The sequence below is a fragment of the Dunckerocampus dactyliophorus genome, chromosome 19, assembly GCF_027744805.1.
Source record: "Dunckerocampus dactyliophorus isolate RoL2022-P2 chromosome 19, RoL_Ddac_1.1, whole genome shotgun sequence".
NCBI lineage: Eukaryota > Metazoa > Chordata > Actinopteri > Syngnathiformes > Syngnathidae > Dunckerocampus > Dunckerocampus dactyliophorus.
This window is the reverse complement of record NC_072837.1, coordinates 8,315,012-8,332,449: the sequence shown is the minus strand read 5'-3', so window position 1 is coordinate 8,332,449 and position 17,438 is coordinate 8,315,012. Positions and strand designations below refer to the sequence as shown.

The following is a 17,438-nucleotide window of genomic DNA, read 5'->3' as shown; positions in this document are numbered from 1 at the left end:
GGCATCCTGACCAGATGCCCAAGCCACCTCATCTGGCTCCTGTCAATGCAAAGGAGTAGTGGTTCTACTCCGAGTCTCTCCCGGATGACAGTGCTTCTCACCTATCCCTTAAACCAGCAAAGTAACATCATGATGATGTCCCGATCATCATGTCTTCCAGACGTGTGGACAGGAAGTGACGTCCGGGATTTGGAGTTGAGTTTTAGCTCGAGTAAGTGCAGCCACAACAGTAGTCCGTGTTATGTTAATGATGATGATTATTGTTATTATGCTATTATTGTGCCTGTTGTGAGATCATTAAAACTGGCAATAAAAACTTGTCTTTGGTGATCAAGTCTGGTGCTTGTTAGTAGTGACACCTAGTGGCAGTTCATCAATGTCTTGTATTCCCTTAAACTGTATTTGTATTTTAGTCTATGTACAATTTGGTTAAATTGACATTTCTTTACTAATAATGGACCGTAGTCATCCACAAAACAGTGATCGTTGAATCAATTTTTGAATAAGGGAGCAAAGTTTGAACTGCAATGTAGCGAGGGTACATGTATACATGAGGTACATGTACTCATTACACGCCTATGACTTACACATGGAACACGATTCTACCTCAAATTATCTCCGACAGTTTCACCAAAATCGGGCCATCACATCATGAAGAAGCATTCACATCCCTAAGACAATAAAATTATACGAGTGTCATCTGTAAAGTGTTGCGTAATGAACTGGCTTTCTGCTGACACATTTACGCCAGGCATCAAAGAAAAGCTGAGTTAGAAGCAAAGTATGAGAACTGTACAAGATGGGCTGTGAAAAACTGGAGTGCAACATTAAAAGTGAGAAGCTGATAATTAGCAGGAAACAATGATTACGTAGAGTGTTTGGTCAGTGTCACTTTAACACTGAGCTGATAGTGTTAGGTCACATATCACCTTTGGGACAAGCGTCATTCCCAGCTTGTGTGTGTTTTTCGTTTTTTTTTTTTTGCTACTAACACAGGAAACACACCAACCGTGGTAACAGGAAATTATGCAATGTGTTGTCAGAGTAGATTTGCTCTAAATAATAAACTTTTTTTGGCTAAAAAGAACGATGATGTTTGTGTAGTGCTTGGCTGTGAAGGTGCAGATGAGGGTTTAGCGCTGGCATCGCACGTCACCTCACCTCACCCAGGCTGCCTTCACGCAAAGAGAGAACTTTGTGGGCATTAAATATCCAAAACCTCCTGCTGAGGAGTGAGGATGATGTAATGGCGAGTCACTATTCAAAACTTTGAAATTGCTTTTGACACACACACAGTGAATGATGCAGAAAAAAAAAGGACGAAAGGTTTTAAAAATAGCGACAACCCTGTCAGAATACGAGATTGTATAGAAACAATCACAGCTGCAATGTACAGTACAGTGACCCCTGGTTTATCGCGGTTAATTGGTTCCAGACCCACAAAGCAGGATTCCTTATTTATAAATGGAATATTTTTGTAGTTAGAGCATAGAAAACGACTTTCTAAATATGTTTAACATTATTAGAGCCCTCTAGAAATGAAATAACACCCCTATTGTCACCTTTCCACTCATATTACCCAATATAGCAGAAATAATAAGAGTCAATAAGCCCTTTAAGACAGTCTTTTGCTTGTGTGTGTTGAAATAAACACGTTCCCTAGGGGAGCAGAGTGAGTTATATTGGGTCTTGCTGTGGGTCACGGTCGCAACAGTAGCCCGTGTTTTTAGTAGTGATTTTAATTAGGGATTTTTGTTCCTGAGATAAGACATTACAGTAATTGCCTGTGACTAGTGTAGAATGCTCCGTCTTTGAATGAGTCTTTTGAATGCCTTATATTTGCATTTTTAGTTCATTTATCAATTTTTACGCTTGGAAATGCTTATTTTAGGCAAACAAATACGCAACGTTGGCTTAAATATGCATATGTTTTGACTAATGATAGGCCGTATTCAACCACACCGCGTGATTTATTAATTCATTTATTTTTGAAAAACCGTGATACAGTGACGCCGCGAAATTCAAACCGCAAAGTGACTATGGACAATTGTATACTACCTGTAGAGAAGAATGGAAGGGGGGCAGGTTTACTTTGTATAGTTGACCTTTTTTTTTTTTTTTTTTAGGAGTTAAACATGTCTACAAACAACACCCACAATGATAAATATTTACCTTTAAAGTGACCCAAGTAAAAGCCTGCAGGTAAATTAGGAAAGTCGATGAAAAGAGGTGATGGTATAGACTGGATGTCTCCAGTCTCCTTTACAGAAAGTGTATTATGTGCAGTTGAAGGTCTATACAAACCCTTGCTGGAAGTGTGACCCCTATTGCAATATTGCAGCAGGTATCAACTCACCTTCCTTTTTGATCCATGCACATCTAAATTAGTGTAGTGGGGCTGTAGATAGGAGAGAAGGTTATTGTTTGTACTCGCTGATGCAATTGAGTGCAAAGTGGGAATGCTGTCTGCTGCTGACAAATTACTTCTATTTGGGTGGCCTTTGGAAGGCATTCGCCATGCTGCACAAGTGTATCAACCTCAGAGGTAACAAGAGAGGGGACTGATGAGATGCTGCCTTTTGATTCTATCCATTGTTAAGGCTTGGTAGACAAACACGCACAGAGCTACATTGACTGGCAATTTTGTGCACCAGAGAGCAGCTTGATATGCAAAACATACCAAGGGCAAAGGTTCGCCACAGTTGCATTTATTAGTGTGTGCAGGCTGTGCATCTTGTGGTATTTGAATCCACCACCTTTTCCAGGTAAAAAAAAAAAAAAACAGCATGAAAAAGCATGCTATCTTTCAGTCAACTGAAAAGTGTTAAGCATTCCTCTCCCTTTCCTGCCTGCCCTGCACTTACACCGAGCGTTCGTGCTTCGGCCAGTTTGCTTGTCCGATTACTTCTACACTGCTGTATTACTGCAATATACCTGACTGTAGACTCAGTCTTATTTAGAGTCATTCTGATTATTTTTGCAAGGTGGTGGTATGATCGCATTAATTAAATGACACATTATGTACACAAATGTAGTCACTATGCAGTGGGTTTGACTTTGAAATGATTTTGAGTTTTGGTGTTTTATTTCTATTATGAAATGTGTTGATTATCGTGAAGACCTTGCAAGGGGCAATCATGTGCATTGGCATGCTCAACCTGTGCCAATCGTGCAGAGCCTGAGCATAGATCAGAGCACTCACATTAGCCGGATGGGGCCGGATTTATGGGTCCAGTCGGCCCAAGCACGCTATTAGGAGCCTAGGTTGAGTACACCCCCCATACAGTTTCTGAGACAGGATGAACGGGGGGGTAACTCAACGTCCTCCAGCGAGTGGCAAAAAAACGCGAGTAATTGATAGGGCCCTAATAATTTCTATTTTTCACACGCGGCTTGCTCCACCCCTCTCCAAACCCTCCTGCTAGCTTGTCAGACATTCTTCTCTGATTTCAGATCAACATTTGCAATAAAAGTGACTGCTCAGCTCCAGAATCCTCCCCTTCTCAATCTAGGTTAAAGTGCCTCATACACTTATTACACACATTTTATGTATAAAATATATCTATAGGTGCTCACCACTAATGAGTTATAATGTAAGATGATCCATGAACAGATGGAATCATAGTGCTTGTAGCCAAGCAAACTTTAGCATCATGTAGCATACAACCGTGGTGTGTTCATGGTCAACGCATGCGAAATCTCAACGGTTCTTAAAAAAACATGATCAGTGAAAAATAAAGATGTAAACATGTAAAGACTGTGGGCTTTCTAACAGTGGTACATGTATGCTGTACATTTTACCTGCATTATCACCTATTTAGAAATTATTAGACTTGAATGCCCATCATAAAAAGCGGGGATCCATTGTACACATCTATGCCTGAAAAAAAAAAACAAGAAACACTAAAGAAAACACGACTATATCAGAGACACGAGAGGACGTTGACACATGTCCATCATCATCTTGTAACACATGACAGGTTCCTTCCTTAAATCTAAGTTCAGGCGAGGCATTCAAAGTATCGATTGGATGATTTCTATGCGTAGCCGGCGCTCCTGAAATGTGGCCGGAACAAAGTGTTGATGGATGTGTCTGCGGCCGGGCTCTCAGTCAGCGAGGGGCAGGGCGGCTCCTGGGAATGCTCCAGCAGCCTCAAGGTTACGCGCCTGGCACCAAAACAGATGGACGCCCCTCGTCGTAACGGTCTGTAATATGTGCAGCTCCATCATTCCCTTCCCGCTGTCCCTTTCCTTCGCCATCACTATACAGTATCTCTCTTGCTTGCTCACAGAGGCTGAAAATCAGGGACAAATTGCATTGTATGTTTCCACAAGCAGCTGTTTTAATGTATCACACTTCCGCCTAGGGGAACATCCACACCGCACTGGGAATGTCAACATTCTATGAATGTAGTTAACTTGTATTCTTTCTCTGAAATCCTTTATGGGAGTGACATCAATCTCATGTACACTAAAGGGACAAAAGTATGAGGATACCTGGACAGTCATCCATAAATTCATTCTTTGTACGGCTTATTTTGTTCCAGGTCAGTGCAAACACTGAACTCTAAGCAAGATTGAATACCGGTACATGAAATGAAGGTCAAAAATTTAAAAATGTATTTTCTTCGAACAACATGCTCATGGTTAAACGACCGGAGATATGCAATGCAGTGGAATCTCTGTCAGCATGTTTTTCGGTAACGTCAAAAATTTCGCCTCGGTTTGTGAACATTTTCCGGTTAGCATATAATACGGCGCGCATCTTGTTGTGTTATTAATACAATGCGTGAGTCCAACTGTGTTCTTAATGTATTTTTAGCACATGTCCTTGTTAGCAGCCTATTAGCTTGCTAAATACACGAAAACAGGAACCGGAAGTCAGCTACTTTGCCAGTCTATGATGTCATCAGTGGTTGACTGTACTTCTTGGCTAACTGACACAGTTACGCCACAAGACTCTGCTTTTCTTTAGATCACGGCTACAAAATAACCAACAATGGAGCCAAAGAAAGTTGTAAACACAAAGGTGGTGTCCAAGTGGCTCTTGCTGCTACATCGCCATCTTTGTCAACAGTCAAGGTAAAAGTGACATTAAATGTTCATTTATCCCTTTCATACATCATTTGTATGTCTTTATATGCATTTAGAATCATATGTTTTCTGCATGTAAAACTATAATTGTTCAACTATAACATGTTTGGCTTTCTGGAACTGATTAATTGGATTTACATTATTTACATTAAAATGGATCAGATTAAAGTATGTTTCGGTTAGAGTCAGAATTTCTGGAATGAGTTAATGACACTAACCAAGGTTCCACTATATTGACTGTCGCTCCGTAGTGTAAGTCACATCAGTTACAAAAAAAAAAAAACAAGTTGCACTGGCCCATAAGTCGCATTTAATTCGAAATAAATGTCACAAAATTCAAGCAAAATTCACACAGAACAACAGGCTGAATAGGCATCCGTTATGTTAATGTAACACTAACCGTTATCCAGCTACACAATAGACCATACCTGGGAGGATGAATAGGCTAAATTCACGTAAGTCAGCGAGTTCAACAAGCGAGTTACTAGTAAGCAAGTTCACCAAGCTCCCGATCTCATTCCATATTGCTCAATCCATTGAATTCTTCACACTCAGTGTCGCTAGCCTAAAGCGCCCTGCTAGTGTTCACGCCTCGGTTCATGACAGTCAGTTTTAATTAACATTTAAAAATATGTGAAATTCTATATATTTTGTTATTTAAAAGTCGCAAGACCAGCCAAACTACAAAAAAAAGTGTGACTTATAGTGCGGAAAATACGGTAATATATCTCACATTGTAGCAAATAGTACTTAAGAAAATGTGTAATAATAAGTGAAACATATATTGTTGCTCCAAAATGACACATGTAAGAGATGATATTTTTCCACTGCTCTTCATCTTCCTCCTCCTCATTTCACATTCTACTATAGCCCTGTGGGAATTAAAGCTCTGCAGCGCCATATACAGTATATCCAAGTTTACAGCCTCTCTGAGCAGGTCAGTGACACATCGACTGACACAAGCGACATCTGGTCTTATCACCGTTATATGATGCAGTGGAGGACGAGCATCATTAAGCCTCATCGGCCAGCAGGAAGGCAGCTTATTAGACCCCCAAGAGGAGGGCACGGTGCCATACTCGTAAAGACAGGTGACAAAATGATGAAGACATAGCGAGAGGTGCACAACTTGTTTCTGTGTGTTTTTACATGCGGTGGATTTGAGGCAACTCTAAACCTCCATCATTAAAAACTGCAAGGACTGTCTCCAAAATGATGCCTCTGCAAAGATAATGGCTGACCGTGCCGGAGATTAATATAACAATAGCATGGGATGACAATCACGTACCACGTACACATAACCCCCACCTATAGGGATGTTATTTCATGTTTAGAGGGCTCTACTAATGTTAAAAAATAACTGTTGTGAAGGTCCTAAACAGGTTTTCTATGCTCTAAGTGCAAAAATATTCCATTTATATACAAAGAATCCTACTTACACAATAAACGAGGGATTACTTTAACGGTCAAATTTGCATCGTTAGCAAAAAGTGAGACAATAAAAGCAAAACCAATGCTTAAAACTACAAACTTCTGTTGCCATTTTTTTGTGTTAAAAACAATACTGAGTCGGCTATGAGTGTGGGGAGGGGCCCGCAGCACAGCACCCACTGCTCGTTAAGAAGAGCAATAGTGTTCCGTCAGACTCGCCGAAACAGTGTGGAGAGAGGTTCGATTATGTGGTAGATATAGCAACAAATTGACCACTCCTGCTCTGTTATTCTCTGGCAGACCAGGTGCGTTATGTGTTCAGGTAAACAGGTGGGGCAAAACGTATTTGTGGGGTGGGGGAGATCATATAAAAACGTAAACACTACAAACAGAATCAGTGATGTCAGCATCAGCTTACTGGTGCCCGTCTTGGTTGTGTGCGCTCTCATCCTGTTTGTTTACCACGTCCCTGACTGGGGAACAATGCTGTGACCTTTGCAGTGATAATTCTCTTACGTAAGTTGAGTAATTGCTCTGGATGTGGAAGACAAGAGAAGTGCTCTCCTAGTCTTTGCCCCTCAGCTCCCTTGTGCTTAAATGCAATGCTGAAGCAGTCATGGAACCTGAGAGAAGGGTCTTGTAAAAGTAAAATAATATATATACAGTATATAAGAAAGAAGAGCAGAATAATGTCGAGAAACGGCGATGGATATGCAGTGACAGCGAGAGGGAGATAAGCATCACAAACGCGGCCAGCCAGAACGCAGCAGGGTGAAAATGCTATCAAATAGTCCACCATAACCCACTTTCGAAAGCAGAGCTGGGCACAACATGTACCTCAGATTGTTCTAGTGCTTCTGAGAAAAACCTGCACAGTGCGAAAGAGCCTTTAAAATCTCCTTTATGTCTTGTCCCCATGTGTGAAAAACTCACAAAGAGCTCGCTGCAAGGGTGCACACAAGAGAAAAAGAAATAGCTCTTGGCTGCTGAGGTTTGCCTACCTTTGTCACCTTGAGTACTCCCGCCTGCTAGGACGAGGCCAGAGAGCTTTTATTGGAAAAAAAAATGTTCACTGGATGAATAGAGTGAGCAACACAGACAATTACTGCCATTTGCTGCCAGCTATTAGGGAGGGGGGAGGATGCTACACCCCAACACTGCTAATTAGAAACTCTCTCAAAGCAATATGTTCACTGAGTAAAAAGAGACTACACGCAAGGCAAAATACGCCTCTTCATAATTGTAATTCCTGTGCAGCTATTGCAAATGTACTGTATGGTATTGTACTCATGCTGTTCTGGATTGGATTTTATCAGGGTTTGGGGGTTGTCATGGCGCAATATGTCCAGAAACTGGATGCGCTGTGGGTATACACTGGAGATGGCTTGAGCACAAGAGCCAAAGCAGTGGAGGAAAATAGCAGGAAATCTGATTTCATGCTCCAGGGATTGCATCTCATTCTCTCCCTGCAGTGGGACAGTGTGCGATGGTGCACATGGATGTACTGCCCCCAAGTGGCGACACAATGCACTCGCTTCAGCTCGTGCAAAAGCCTTCAAGACGTGTCACAAGACGTGTCAGTCACCAGCAGAATAGGTCATTCTGCTGAAAATTCCATGCTTTACTTCAATTATTTTCACATTTGATATAAAATAAACTACCAAATAGCCACCTTGTCCAAACCACACAGGTAAAAATGATATTATACAGTGAACTATGCATTATATAGTGCAAAAAGAATGCATTTATTGGTTAGTATATGTCCTGTATTTATTTATACATTATACCAGGGGTGCCAAAGTGTGGCCCAAGGCCATTTGCAGCCCCTCACTCATTTATTATTGTCCCCAGGCACGAAACCTCCCCCAAGCAAAATGGGACAAATAGTATGTAAAGAAAAAAGTATGTCATCTGTAAAGTATGTAAAGACATAAAGCTTTGTCTTATATGCAAATAAACAAATATATATAATGTTTATGAATTTTTGTTTTACTAATGTATTTATTATCTATTTATTTAATTGTAATTTATTTTCTATTCATTTTAATTTTGATTTTTTTTTTTTCTTGCATTACTGAATGTTGGCATCCGTCAGTCTCATAAGACCATGGCGGTTGTGCCATGGGTTAGTCTGCTGTATGGTTGCAAACCCTACTGGGACTGTACAGTTCAATCCATGAGAGGCAGGGTCTGCATGATTGGCGTGCTTACTGAATAAGCCATCTATTTTATTATTATTTTTTGTATTCTTTACTCTTTCCTTCTCCATTAGAAAATGGGAACAAACTATCAGCAATTGTTCATACATGGAGAAAGTGTAGGGTTAAATACGCTCTGCTTCTTTTCTGACATGCGAAGTGTAAACGGGATGCTCCTTAATGTAACTTTTTATACAGTATGACATCCTACTAAATCATCAGCACTGTGAAGCAAATTAGCAGAGGCTTTTTTTTCCCTCCATCACCTATTAACACATGAGTGCACAACTTTCATCTCTATGTGAGAATTGAAGCCGATTCCTGACTGTGCCTGATGTATCAGAGGATTTCGGACAGATGGAGTGAGAATGAGCGAGGAAGGCAGTGTAGGACAGATTTTTAAACACAGGAGCCAACTTTTCTAAACGTAGTTACTTGTATCGTGTTTGTATGGTGTGTTGCAAACGGGACTCGCAATTGTGGCATATACAGTCACGGAAAAAATGATTAGACCACCCTTGTTTCTTCAGTTTCTTGTTCATTTTAATGCCCGATACAACAATTGACAAGACAACAATTGTGAGAGTTACATTTTTTTGGCAGTACAATGCTATATAGCTATCCATGCAAGAAAGAAAACCATGGACGTTACTAGATAGCAGCTCTTAAACTCTTATGAGCTATACGTCTTTGTTATCATCATTATTTTGTATTTGTCCAAACAAATGTACCTTTAGTTGGACCAGACATTAAAAAGGATCAATAAACTGAAGAGACAAAGGTGGTCTAATCATTTTTTCCATGACTGTAGCACCTGGGCAGGCACAAATACAACACTTTCTGCACAATCTAACATTACATTATATAGCGCTAACCTTTCTGCATGATGTCCTACTAATTATGTATAAGAACATTTTGGGATAAGAACAATTCCAGCTGTCAAATATACAAACTAATTAAGGCTATAGTTTCATTAGTCCACGATGAAAATAAACCTTAACCACATGTGCAGGATGTGTAGCAACACTTGGTATTGATGTAAACAATAGTAACTGGACCGAAAAAAAGGTAGCCTCATTTCAGCGCTGAATGAATACAGACTCGGCCACCTCCAACAAGCGCTTGAAGGTGATATTGTGCAAGGAACATCTTGTAGGCAATGTAGCGTCCTTTCGCACAGAGTTTGATGGTCTTTTACAACTTTATTGCCGACCCTAACACCTCAACAGCAGTGCTCAATTCCAATACCGCTCCATCTTCTCTCATATTGCTTGTTTTTCATCCATAGGCACCGATTTGCATGTTGTTTTCACCTCTAACTGCAGTCTAGACAAGCAAAAGCAACCCTACCCTATACTGTATACCCGTAGACATTCAGTGCTATTTAATGAGTGAATAAGCAATGCCGTTTTTGAAACTTGCTCCCATGAAAAATGGGTGGGTTCAAACAAAAGGTGCTATTTTCTAAGCTGTGCATCCAATCCAGATTTAAATAACTGAAATGTTGCTCTCTGGTCTCATATTCATCTTTTGATGCCTAACTCAAATGTTTCCTGTCTACAGCAAAAATAAAGAAATTGACCTCCACTGTCAAAACACTGCAGCAACTGAGTTAGAAATTCTGAATTCTTGGATGCCTTTACCATCAACAGAGTGTAGCGTATAGGCACAATCAGGGCTAGTGAAGGTTAGCATGGCAGTACTCACGGTCGTTGCAATGCGTCCCTGAATAAGACGTCATAGAGCAGTCGCAGGTGAAGTTCTCCCACTGCTGGATGCACACGCCCATGTTGGCACAGGAATCCTCCTGGCAAGTGGTGCTGGGGCCTGGAAGCGGGAGGATGGTGCATTGTCAGGTAACGTTAATGCCTAATATTGGAAGTTTGGACATCAGCATCCATGCAGAACAAATGAAGTATAGAAAGAAGTACATACGGCAGAATAAATGTAGCAAACAATGTCAACACAAGAAGATGTGGTAAATTAAGGGAGATGTAGTTTTCCATGGCATACACAGCATATCATTATACATTACTAGGTACACGTTTAAGTGTCCTTTTAATAGTAAAATAGCTTCCCTGGAGCAGACTACCATCTTGTGGTGACACTGTCAACATCTGAGATTTTGTTTGTAATTCTGTGGACAAGCATGCAGTTTTCTCCATTCCAACAGGTAGTGTTTGAAATAAGTTTTAACCGAGTAAAACGCTGCATTCCCGCGTGAACAAGCAAGACAAAACATTCACTATACATAGATGTATAACATATAGTATCTCCAGACATGTTCTCACCAGAATTTAGGATATTGTATACATCATTCTCAAACAGGGCTATTTCCCAGCAACATTAGCGCAAACTGTGCACATGAACAAACCACAACAGCAAGCAATTACGTCAAAAGTACTATATTAAGACTCAAATTTCCTATTTTTGCAGTAACTAGTTATGACATGCTATTTAAGTACTCCGGCATTTCTCCATCCATTCATTTATTTGTGTCAGCCCGGACAGAAATACATATGGTCCGCCACAAATAGATTTGGCGCCATCTGTTCGCCCTCGCTCCTAAGCACATTATAACGTGCCTGGTTATAAACTTAGTTCTAAACCTCTGTTGAATTCCATCTCGTCGGGCTGTACGGGAAGTAAGTAACAATGATGAGTTCCGTCAGTTGGTCATTTATAATTTTTTGCATCGTTTCCTGCAAAACAAAACTATAATTATTCTCTATAAAATGTATTTTTGCTAATATTTTGTGTTGCCTGGAACTGATTCATTGAATTTACATTATTTCCTAGGGGAAAAATTGCATCGGTTTAGGTACATTTCAGTTTTCATCGGACCTTTTCGAAAAATATTGTATTTGCCGGACTATAAGTCGCTCTGGAGTCACACCCGCCAAAAATGCACAATGAAACAGAAAAAAACATAAGTTGCACAGGACTATAAGTCAGATTTTGGGGGGGAAATGTATTAATGTATTAATTGGAGTCTGTTAATGTAACGTGACGTCACTGTTGATGTACTACACCGCTGATTGGAATGTTATAAACAGTTATTTAGATAACTATAACCTAAACAACATAACATAACTAGTTTACTTGCAGCTGGTAATCTGCAGAATATGATTTTCTTTTGGGGGGCGTTTGTGCTCCGTCTTTCTCAGTTGTCTTTATAAGTTGATGTTTACATTGTCAATTTTCAGGGATACAGGTGTGATAGGAGTAGAAGATACTGGCACACAAGCCTAGAGCTTCCTCTCGGGGCTGTCAGTGTGGAGAAAAAAAAAAACAAAACATAAGTCGCTCCGGAGTATAAGTCCCAGGACCAGCCACACCATGAAAAAATGTGACTTATCGTCAGGAAAATACGGTAATTGATAAATACCGAAGTACCAGTGTGTTTGTTTTGCTTTTGATGTTTTTACTCATTTTGTGCATCATGGCCAATTGTGCATACAAAATCATGCTCAATTCTTGTGAGAACAGACTTTCCTCAAAGGTCTACACTTTGAGGACACACAGTGAACATTAACACACAACTTTCAAAAGAAGAACAGAAAACGTACAGTGCATATTTTCTGGTATGCACCTTAGCCAGGTGGAAAAGGTATTCATAGTCAAACCGGATGCGTGTTGAGTATCTCTCAACACCAAATACTGTACATATACAAAACATACTGAGTGGGAATGCAGATCAAAGAACTGAATTACCTCCCCATCGGGGGCAAGACATACACACAAGACCCTGACAGAGCCCATCCTGATAACGACGTAAGGAATAAACAATGACATGAAATAAAGAATGCATCCAAGACAAACAGCATTGAAGAAGACATTTAAAGTTGCCACCTGAAAGTGCATCGACTGCGTAATGTATTGTAGCAGTGGTCAACCAGGTATCCCCCAAAACACACATGGACATACATACATATACTGTATATACAGTATATACACACACATATTTCTCAATAGGTGTTTGGGGATTTGCAGTAGGAGGCTCCTCACTCTCTGAAACACACACTGCTCTATTTAGTGTCAAGGATGAACTAGTGTGTAACTAATGTGTGGAAAGACCATGATTCCCTCCATCTACAGTAGGGAAATACGTATATGATTGTGGAGGTTCTCTCTTTACATATGAACAGTCCAATTGTTTTTTGTTTTTTTTTTATGGTAGGTTAATTTGAACAAAAGAGACTGAATGCAAAACGGAATCTGGACAAAATACGGTTACCTATTAGATTAAATCTAGCAAGCACACTCTGTTGTTTTGTTGCTTGTTCTCTCTCCTTCTTCTCCCCTTCCTGAAATTGCTTTTCTTTTTTCAGAGAGCAAGTTACCGCTGCAACGCTACACTGGGGAACACTATTGCCATGGTGACACCCATGATGCATTACACACTGCAGACTTTCAGGCAAGCAGGCCTTGAAGAGGCGGAGTTTAACTCTCTACCTTGCAGGTCGGCTTTGGTGAAACCAACTTTGTAACAGCAGAAGAAAACAAAAGAAGAAAATTGAAATAATACATAAAGAAAAAGAACAAAGCGGAAAACAAGGGTAAAAGGTTAGTGAGGGACCAGCATTGTTTAGCATCAATGTAATATTGAGAAGCAGTCCATATCTGTACCTTCATGTGTTTTTGCCTACTAGTATACAAATATATAATACAAGCTCAAAAAAAAAATGCATGAGGCAATTCTTGTCAACTAATGATTGCTATGTACAGATGGTCCTTGGTTTACAACATCCCATGTTACAATGTTTCGTGATAACGTAAATAACTTCATTTTGGTCGGTAAACAAGAGAATCGCTCCACAGTGTGTGCCTGCTCAACCACACTGACAAAGAATAAAACCACTTATTAGTTCACCTTTTGGACATCATTATGTCTCCCGAGCGGCAGTGTGCCAAACAGAAGGAAAGCCATCACCATGGAAGTGGAAATGATCCTAAAAAGTTTAGAGAAAGGTGACGCCCCCACCAATATTAGCCACTCTTTTGGTCCAAACTGCTCGCTGTCGCAACCATTACGTAGGATAAAGATTATTGAACAGGGTCATTGAGTCCGTGCGCTTTTACAAGGAGATCTGGGAGGAGAACCCGAGGACCACCTCTTTTATATTCATTCATATTTATTGAATGTATAATGAATATTGCGCTCAGTTCATATAATCTGAACATAGATTTGGAAATTCTGGTCAAATGAATTCATATTTAGTAGAACTACTACTGTTTTTTTTTTTTTTTTAAAGAAATACAGATTTTCTTCCAGAAAAGTATGAAACAGAAAACAGAAGGCAGTAGTATTAAAAATACACTAGGCAGTTTGACAGCGTATTACTTTTTTTTCGTCCTTTTCTAAACGCACTCCAAGTAATTTGTACCTTCGCAGCCCCGTTCAATCTGCCCACTGCGGAAAAGGGCATCGCTGATGAGGTCTGGCAGACGACCGTTGAGGTCAACCGAGGCCAAACAGCCCTGAAAGCCTTCACGAGAAACCACCAGCTTCGGGAGGTTCTGGTACATGTTGGGTCCCAGACCTCCGATGAAGAGATCACCTAAAAGGAAGACGAGAAAGGCAAATGAGTGTTAGTCAACTACCAATTGTAAACGTTTACATTTATCGGCGCAGATGTGTTTTCCAAGGTTGGGGAGAAGTTGGTCCACACACATAAGCGGCAAATGCTCATCTGTCATGTTTTGGTCATCATGCACAATAGTCCTAATAGTTGCACTCATAGTACTAACCGTAGTCAGAGTTGGTGTTACTTTTTCTTCCCTAAACTCTCCAGGGTGTACACATGTGATACAAATAGAGCTTTTGATATTGGGTTTATTTTGCAACATTTGGGCAGATTTAACTGCAGCTGTTCTTTGACGGAAGTGGTATTGCCTGGACTATACAACCCCAGTGATGATACTAGTAGCGTGAACCCCCGCATATTTGCAATAAAAAAAAATACATATTTGAACATTTTTTGTAGATTTTATATTTGTTTTTCAATGTTTATTTTTTTCCCCATTTACATCTCATTTACCATAAATCAGAAAATGTATAAATACGTGATAATACAGGCAAAAACATGTACTACTGTTTGAAAGCCCACCATTTTTGCATGTTTATGTCTTTATGCTTCACTAATAATCTTCTTTCTTTGAACTTTGACATTGTGAGATCTTGAGACGTTCAGATCATGTTATAGTTGCATGCTTTGAGACGCAAAAGTCTGCTAGGTCTTTGACAGTCCGGCCTAAAAACCTGCAACGAGGTGAACACCGTACCTTTCAAATCAAGGTTCTTTGCCCCGTTGACGTTCTGGGTGACTGACTTGGAGTCCACTTTGAGGGTGTGAGTGTTTGAAGCGTCTCGCGTGATCACCACATTGTGCCACTGGTTATCGTTCAGCGGGTTGTCACTGTTCCCCTTCAAAAGACTCGGTCCGTTCCCAAGGTCAAACACGTAGTGGATGAACCTGTTGGAGAAGCAGCGTGGGATTAATAAAGCACAGCCTGTGACGCTCACAGACTGAATAGTCGTTAATGAAAAAACACCAGCATGCTGCAGTGAGAAGCAATGGAAGATGTGCATTAATGGTTTCCATGTAACAATCATCTGCGGACATTCTTCATCTCACCCTTTGACCAGTTCCACAGCGATAAAGTCGCTTCCGTCGCCGCTGTTAAAGAGGATGAAGCCGTCGGGAGAGGTGGTTTTGAACTGAAAGAAGAGGTGCATTGTGGTGTACGCCTGCAGGGTGGCCAAGCCCAGGTAGCTGCCCTTGGTCTTGAAGGTCACGGGATCGGCGATGATGAAGCGCATGCCAAAACGGGCGTTGAGCTCGCAGAAGTCAATGTCCCCGTTCTTGCACATGTCGATGTATTGCATGCCATTGAACTTGAGGCTCTGCAGGGGGTGGCAAAGTGTTATATGCCACTTGTCAGGATCATTTATGTTCCGTATTAATTATTGAGTAATAAAGTGGGATTAAATAATTGAATTGTGCAAGTGTTAGCATGTGATGTATTTTAATGTAACACCGTTCATCAACAAAGCGATACCAGCATGACAGGATCAACACCTTTTTTTTTTTTCTACACTTATTTTCATGCTGTCCATGTGGTAACATTGATTATATTGTTATACATAACAAAAATATAAACGCAACACATTTGTTGTGCCATGTCAAGATCCTGATCGGACAGCATGGTTATTGCACAGTTGTGCCTCAGGCTGGCCATAAACAAAAGGTCATGCCAATTGTGTAGTTTTACCGCACAATGACACAGATGCTGCAAGTGTTGGGCGTGCTGACTGCAGGAATGTCAACCAAAGCTATTGCCCATGACTAGAATTTCGCAGTACAACCAACTGGCCTAACAACATGTGACCACAACAGCCCAGGACCTCAACTTCATCTGAGATCAGCAACCATTATGGTAAAACTGCAAAGTTAGGAGTGGCCTTTTACTGTAGCCATCTTACAGCACAATGACAGCCATTTTGCGTCATGATCACCAATCATGATCCACAAATGAAAGCAGAAATATTCAAGTTTCAAGTTAAAAGTATCAGTATCTGCAATACCGGCTGTGTATTGGTATCGGATCGATAGCAAAATTTGCAGTATGGCCCAGCCCTAATTATCGCATAATGTAATGGACTTTCTACCTGAAGGTGTCCTATAAATGAGGAGGGTGCAGAGGAGACGAAGCGCCTCTCGGTCAGGATGCCGGTCTCCACATTGTTGAACTCCAACCGGGTGTGATCGCCTGCCATCTGGCCTAAAATGTAACAGGGAGGACATAACAGTTGGAAAAGTAATTCCATGTAATTATACCTTGGGTTATGGTGAGCCATAAGATCAGAAAGAGCAGGTTTAAATAAATGATCATATCATGAAGACAAAATACCTTCGGCCATGTCGTCATCCACAATGAGTTTGAAGTTTTTACCACGGCGGACAACTCGCACCGAGTGCCAATCGTTGTCATTGAGCTTTTGTCCAGCATAGAGAACCTCAGGACCCTTGCCTGAAGAGGATGTTTAGTCAGTTAGTTAGTTAGTTAGTGAGACAGGGGTGGCACAAACACAAAGCACACATTCTAATTTCGTCCTAAAAGGAACTTCTTTGGAGTTTGGAAAAGTTGGGATGTTATTTAGTTATTTTTTAATGAAAGCACATTTGCTGTTACTCACACAAGGACGCAAGGCTATTATAACGTCAGAAAAACAAATGATCTCTGTTTAATCTTTTGCTACTTAATTACTTTCACTAATATAGTTAAATCCCCAAATGTCCACACACTTTTTTCACTCAAATTATCAAAGATAAATGAATTATGAAATGGATAGTAATGTGAATTTTTAATGAGGGAACCTGTCTGGCAGAAGAAGCAGTTACCATATACGGCCACTGGAGGAAGCTATTCCACCATATCAGTATTTGGAATACAATGCTGTGGGATTTTTTTTTTCAGGCTAAAAGTCAGTACAATATGCTTGCCAGACGTTTGGAAATAATTCTTAGTTCTTAAAATAACTAATTGTAAAATAAATAATTATGAATAAAGCTTTGTGCATTTTTTAAATTATAATATAGTGACTGAATGCACATATAAAGTCATTTATTAACTATTTTTAAAAGGATTTTTCTTTGTGCATTCTGTCTGTTACAATAAATTTACCATACATTTTTTAAATTATAAAATAAA

At 40.3% G+C, this 17,438-nt stretch overlaps 1 protein-coding gene across 17 annotated transcripts in view; it reads right to left on the bottom strand.

Annotated features, from left to right (window-relative positions):
• LOC129172466 (neurexin-3b) overlaps positions 1 to 17,438 on the bottom strand; it is a 296,454-nt gene that overhangs the window by 150,960 nt on the left and 128,056 nt on the right. For 13 of the 17 annotated variants that reach the window (XR_008567019.1, XR_008567020.1, XR_008567021.1 and 10 more), the window contains 7 exons: positions 16,638 to 16,757; positions 16,396 to 16,508; positions 15,362 to 15,630; positions 15,009 to 15,199; positions 14,111 to 14,284; positions 13,179 to 13,205; positions 10,431 to 10,550 (listed from right to left, as the gene is read on the bottom strand). Coding sequence is in view for 13 of the 17 variants with exons in the window: in XM_054762202.1 (XP_054618177.1) it covers positions 10,431 to 10,550; positions 13,179 to 13,205; positions 14,111 to 14,284; positions 15,009 to 15,199; positions 15,362 to 15,630; positions 16,396 to 16,508; positions 16,638 to 16,757 (1,014 nt within the window). In the remaining 4 variants the exon portion in view is untranslated. The remainder of the gene's footprint in view (positions 1 to 10,430; positions 10,551 to 13,178; positions 13,206 to 14,110; positions 14,285 to 15,008; positions 15,200 to 15,361; positions 15,631 to 16,395; positions 16,509 to 16,637; positions 16,758 to 17,438) is intronic. The other 4 variants (XR_008567022.1, XM_054762208.1, XM_054762214.1 and 1 more) reach the window with 1 other exon arrangement.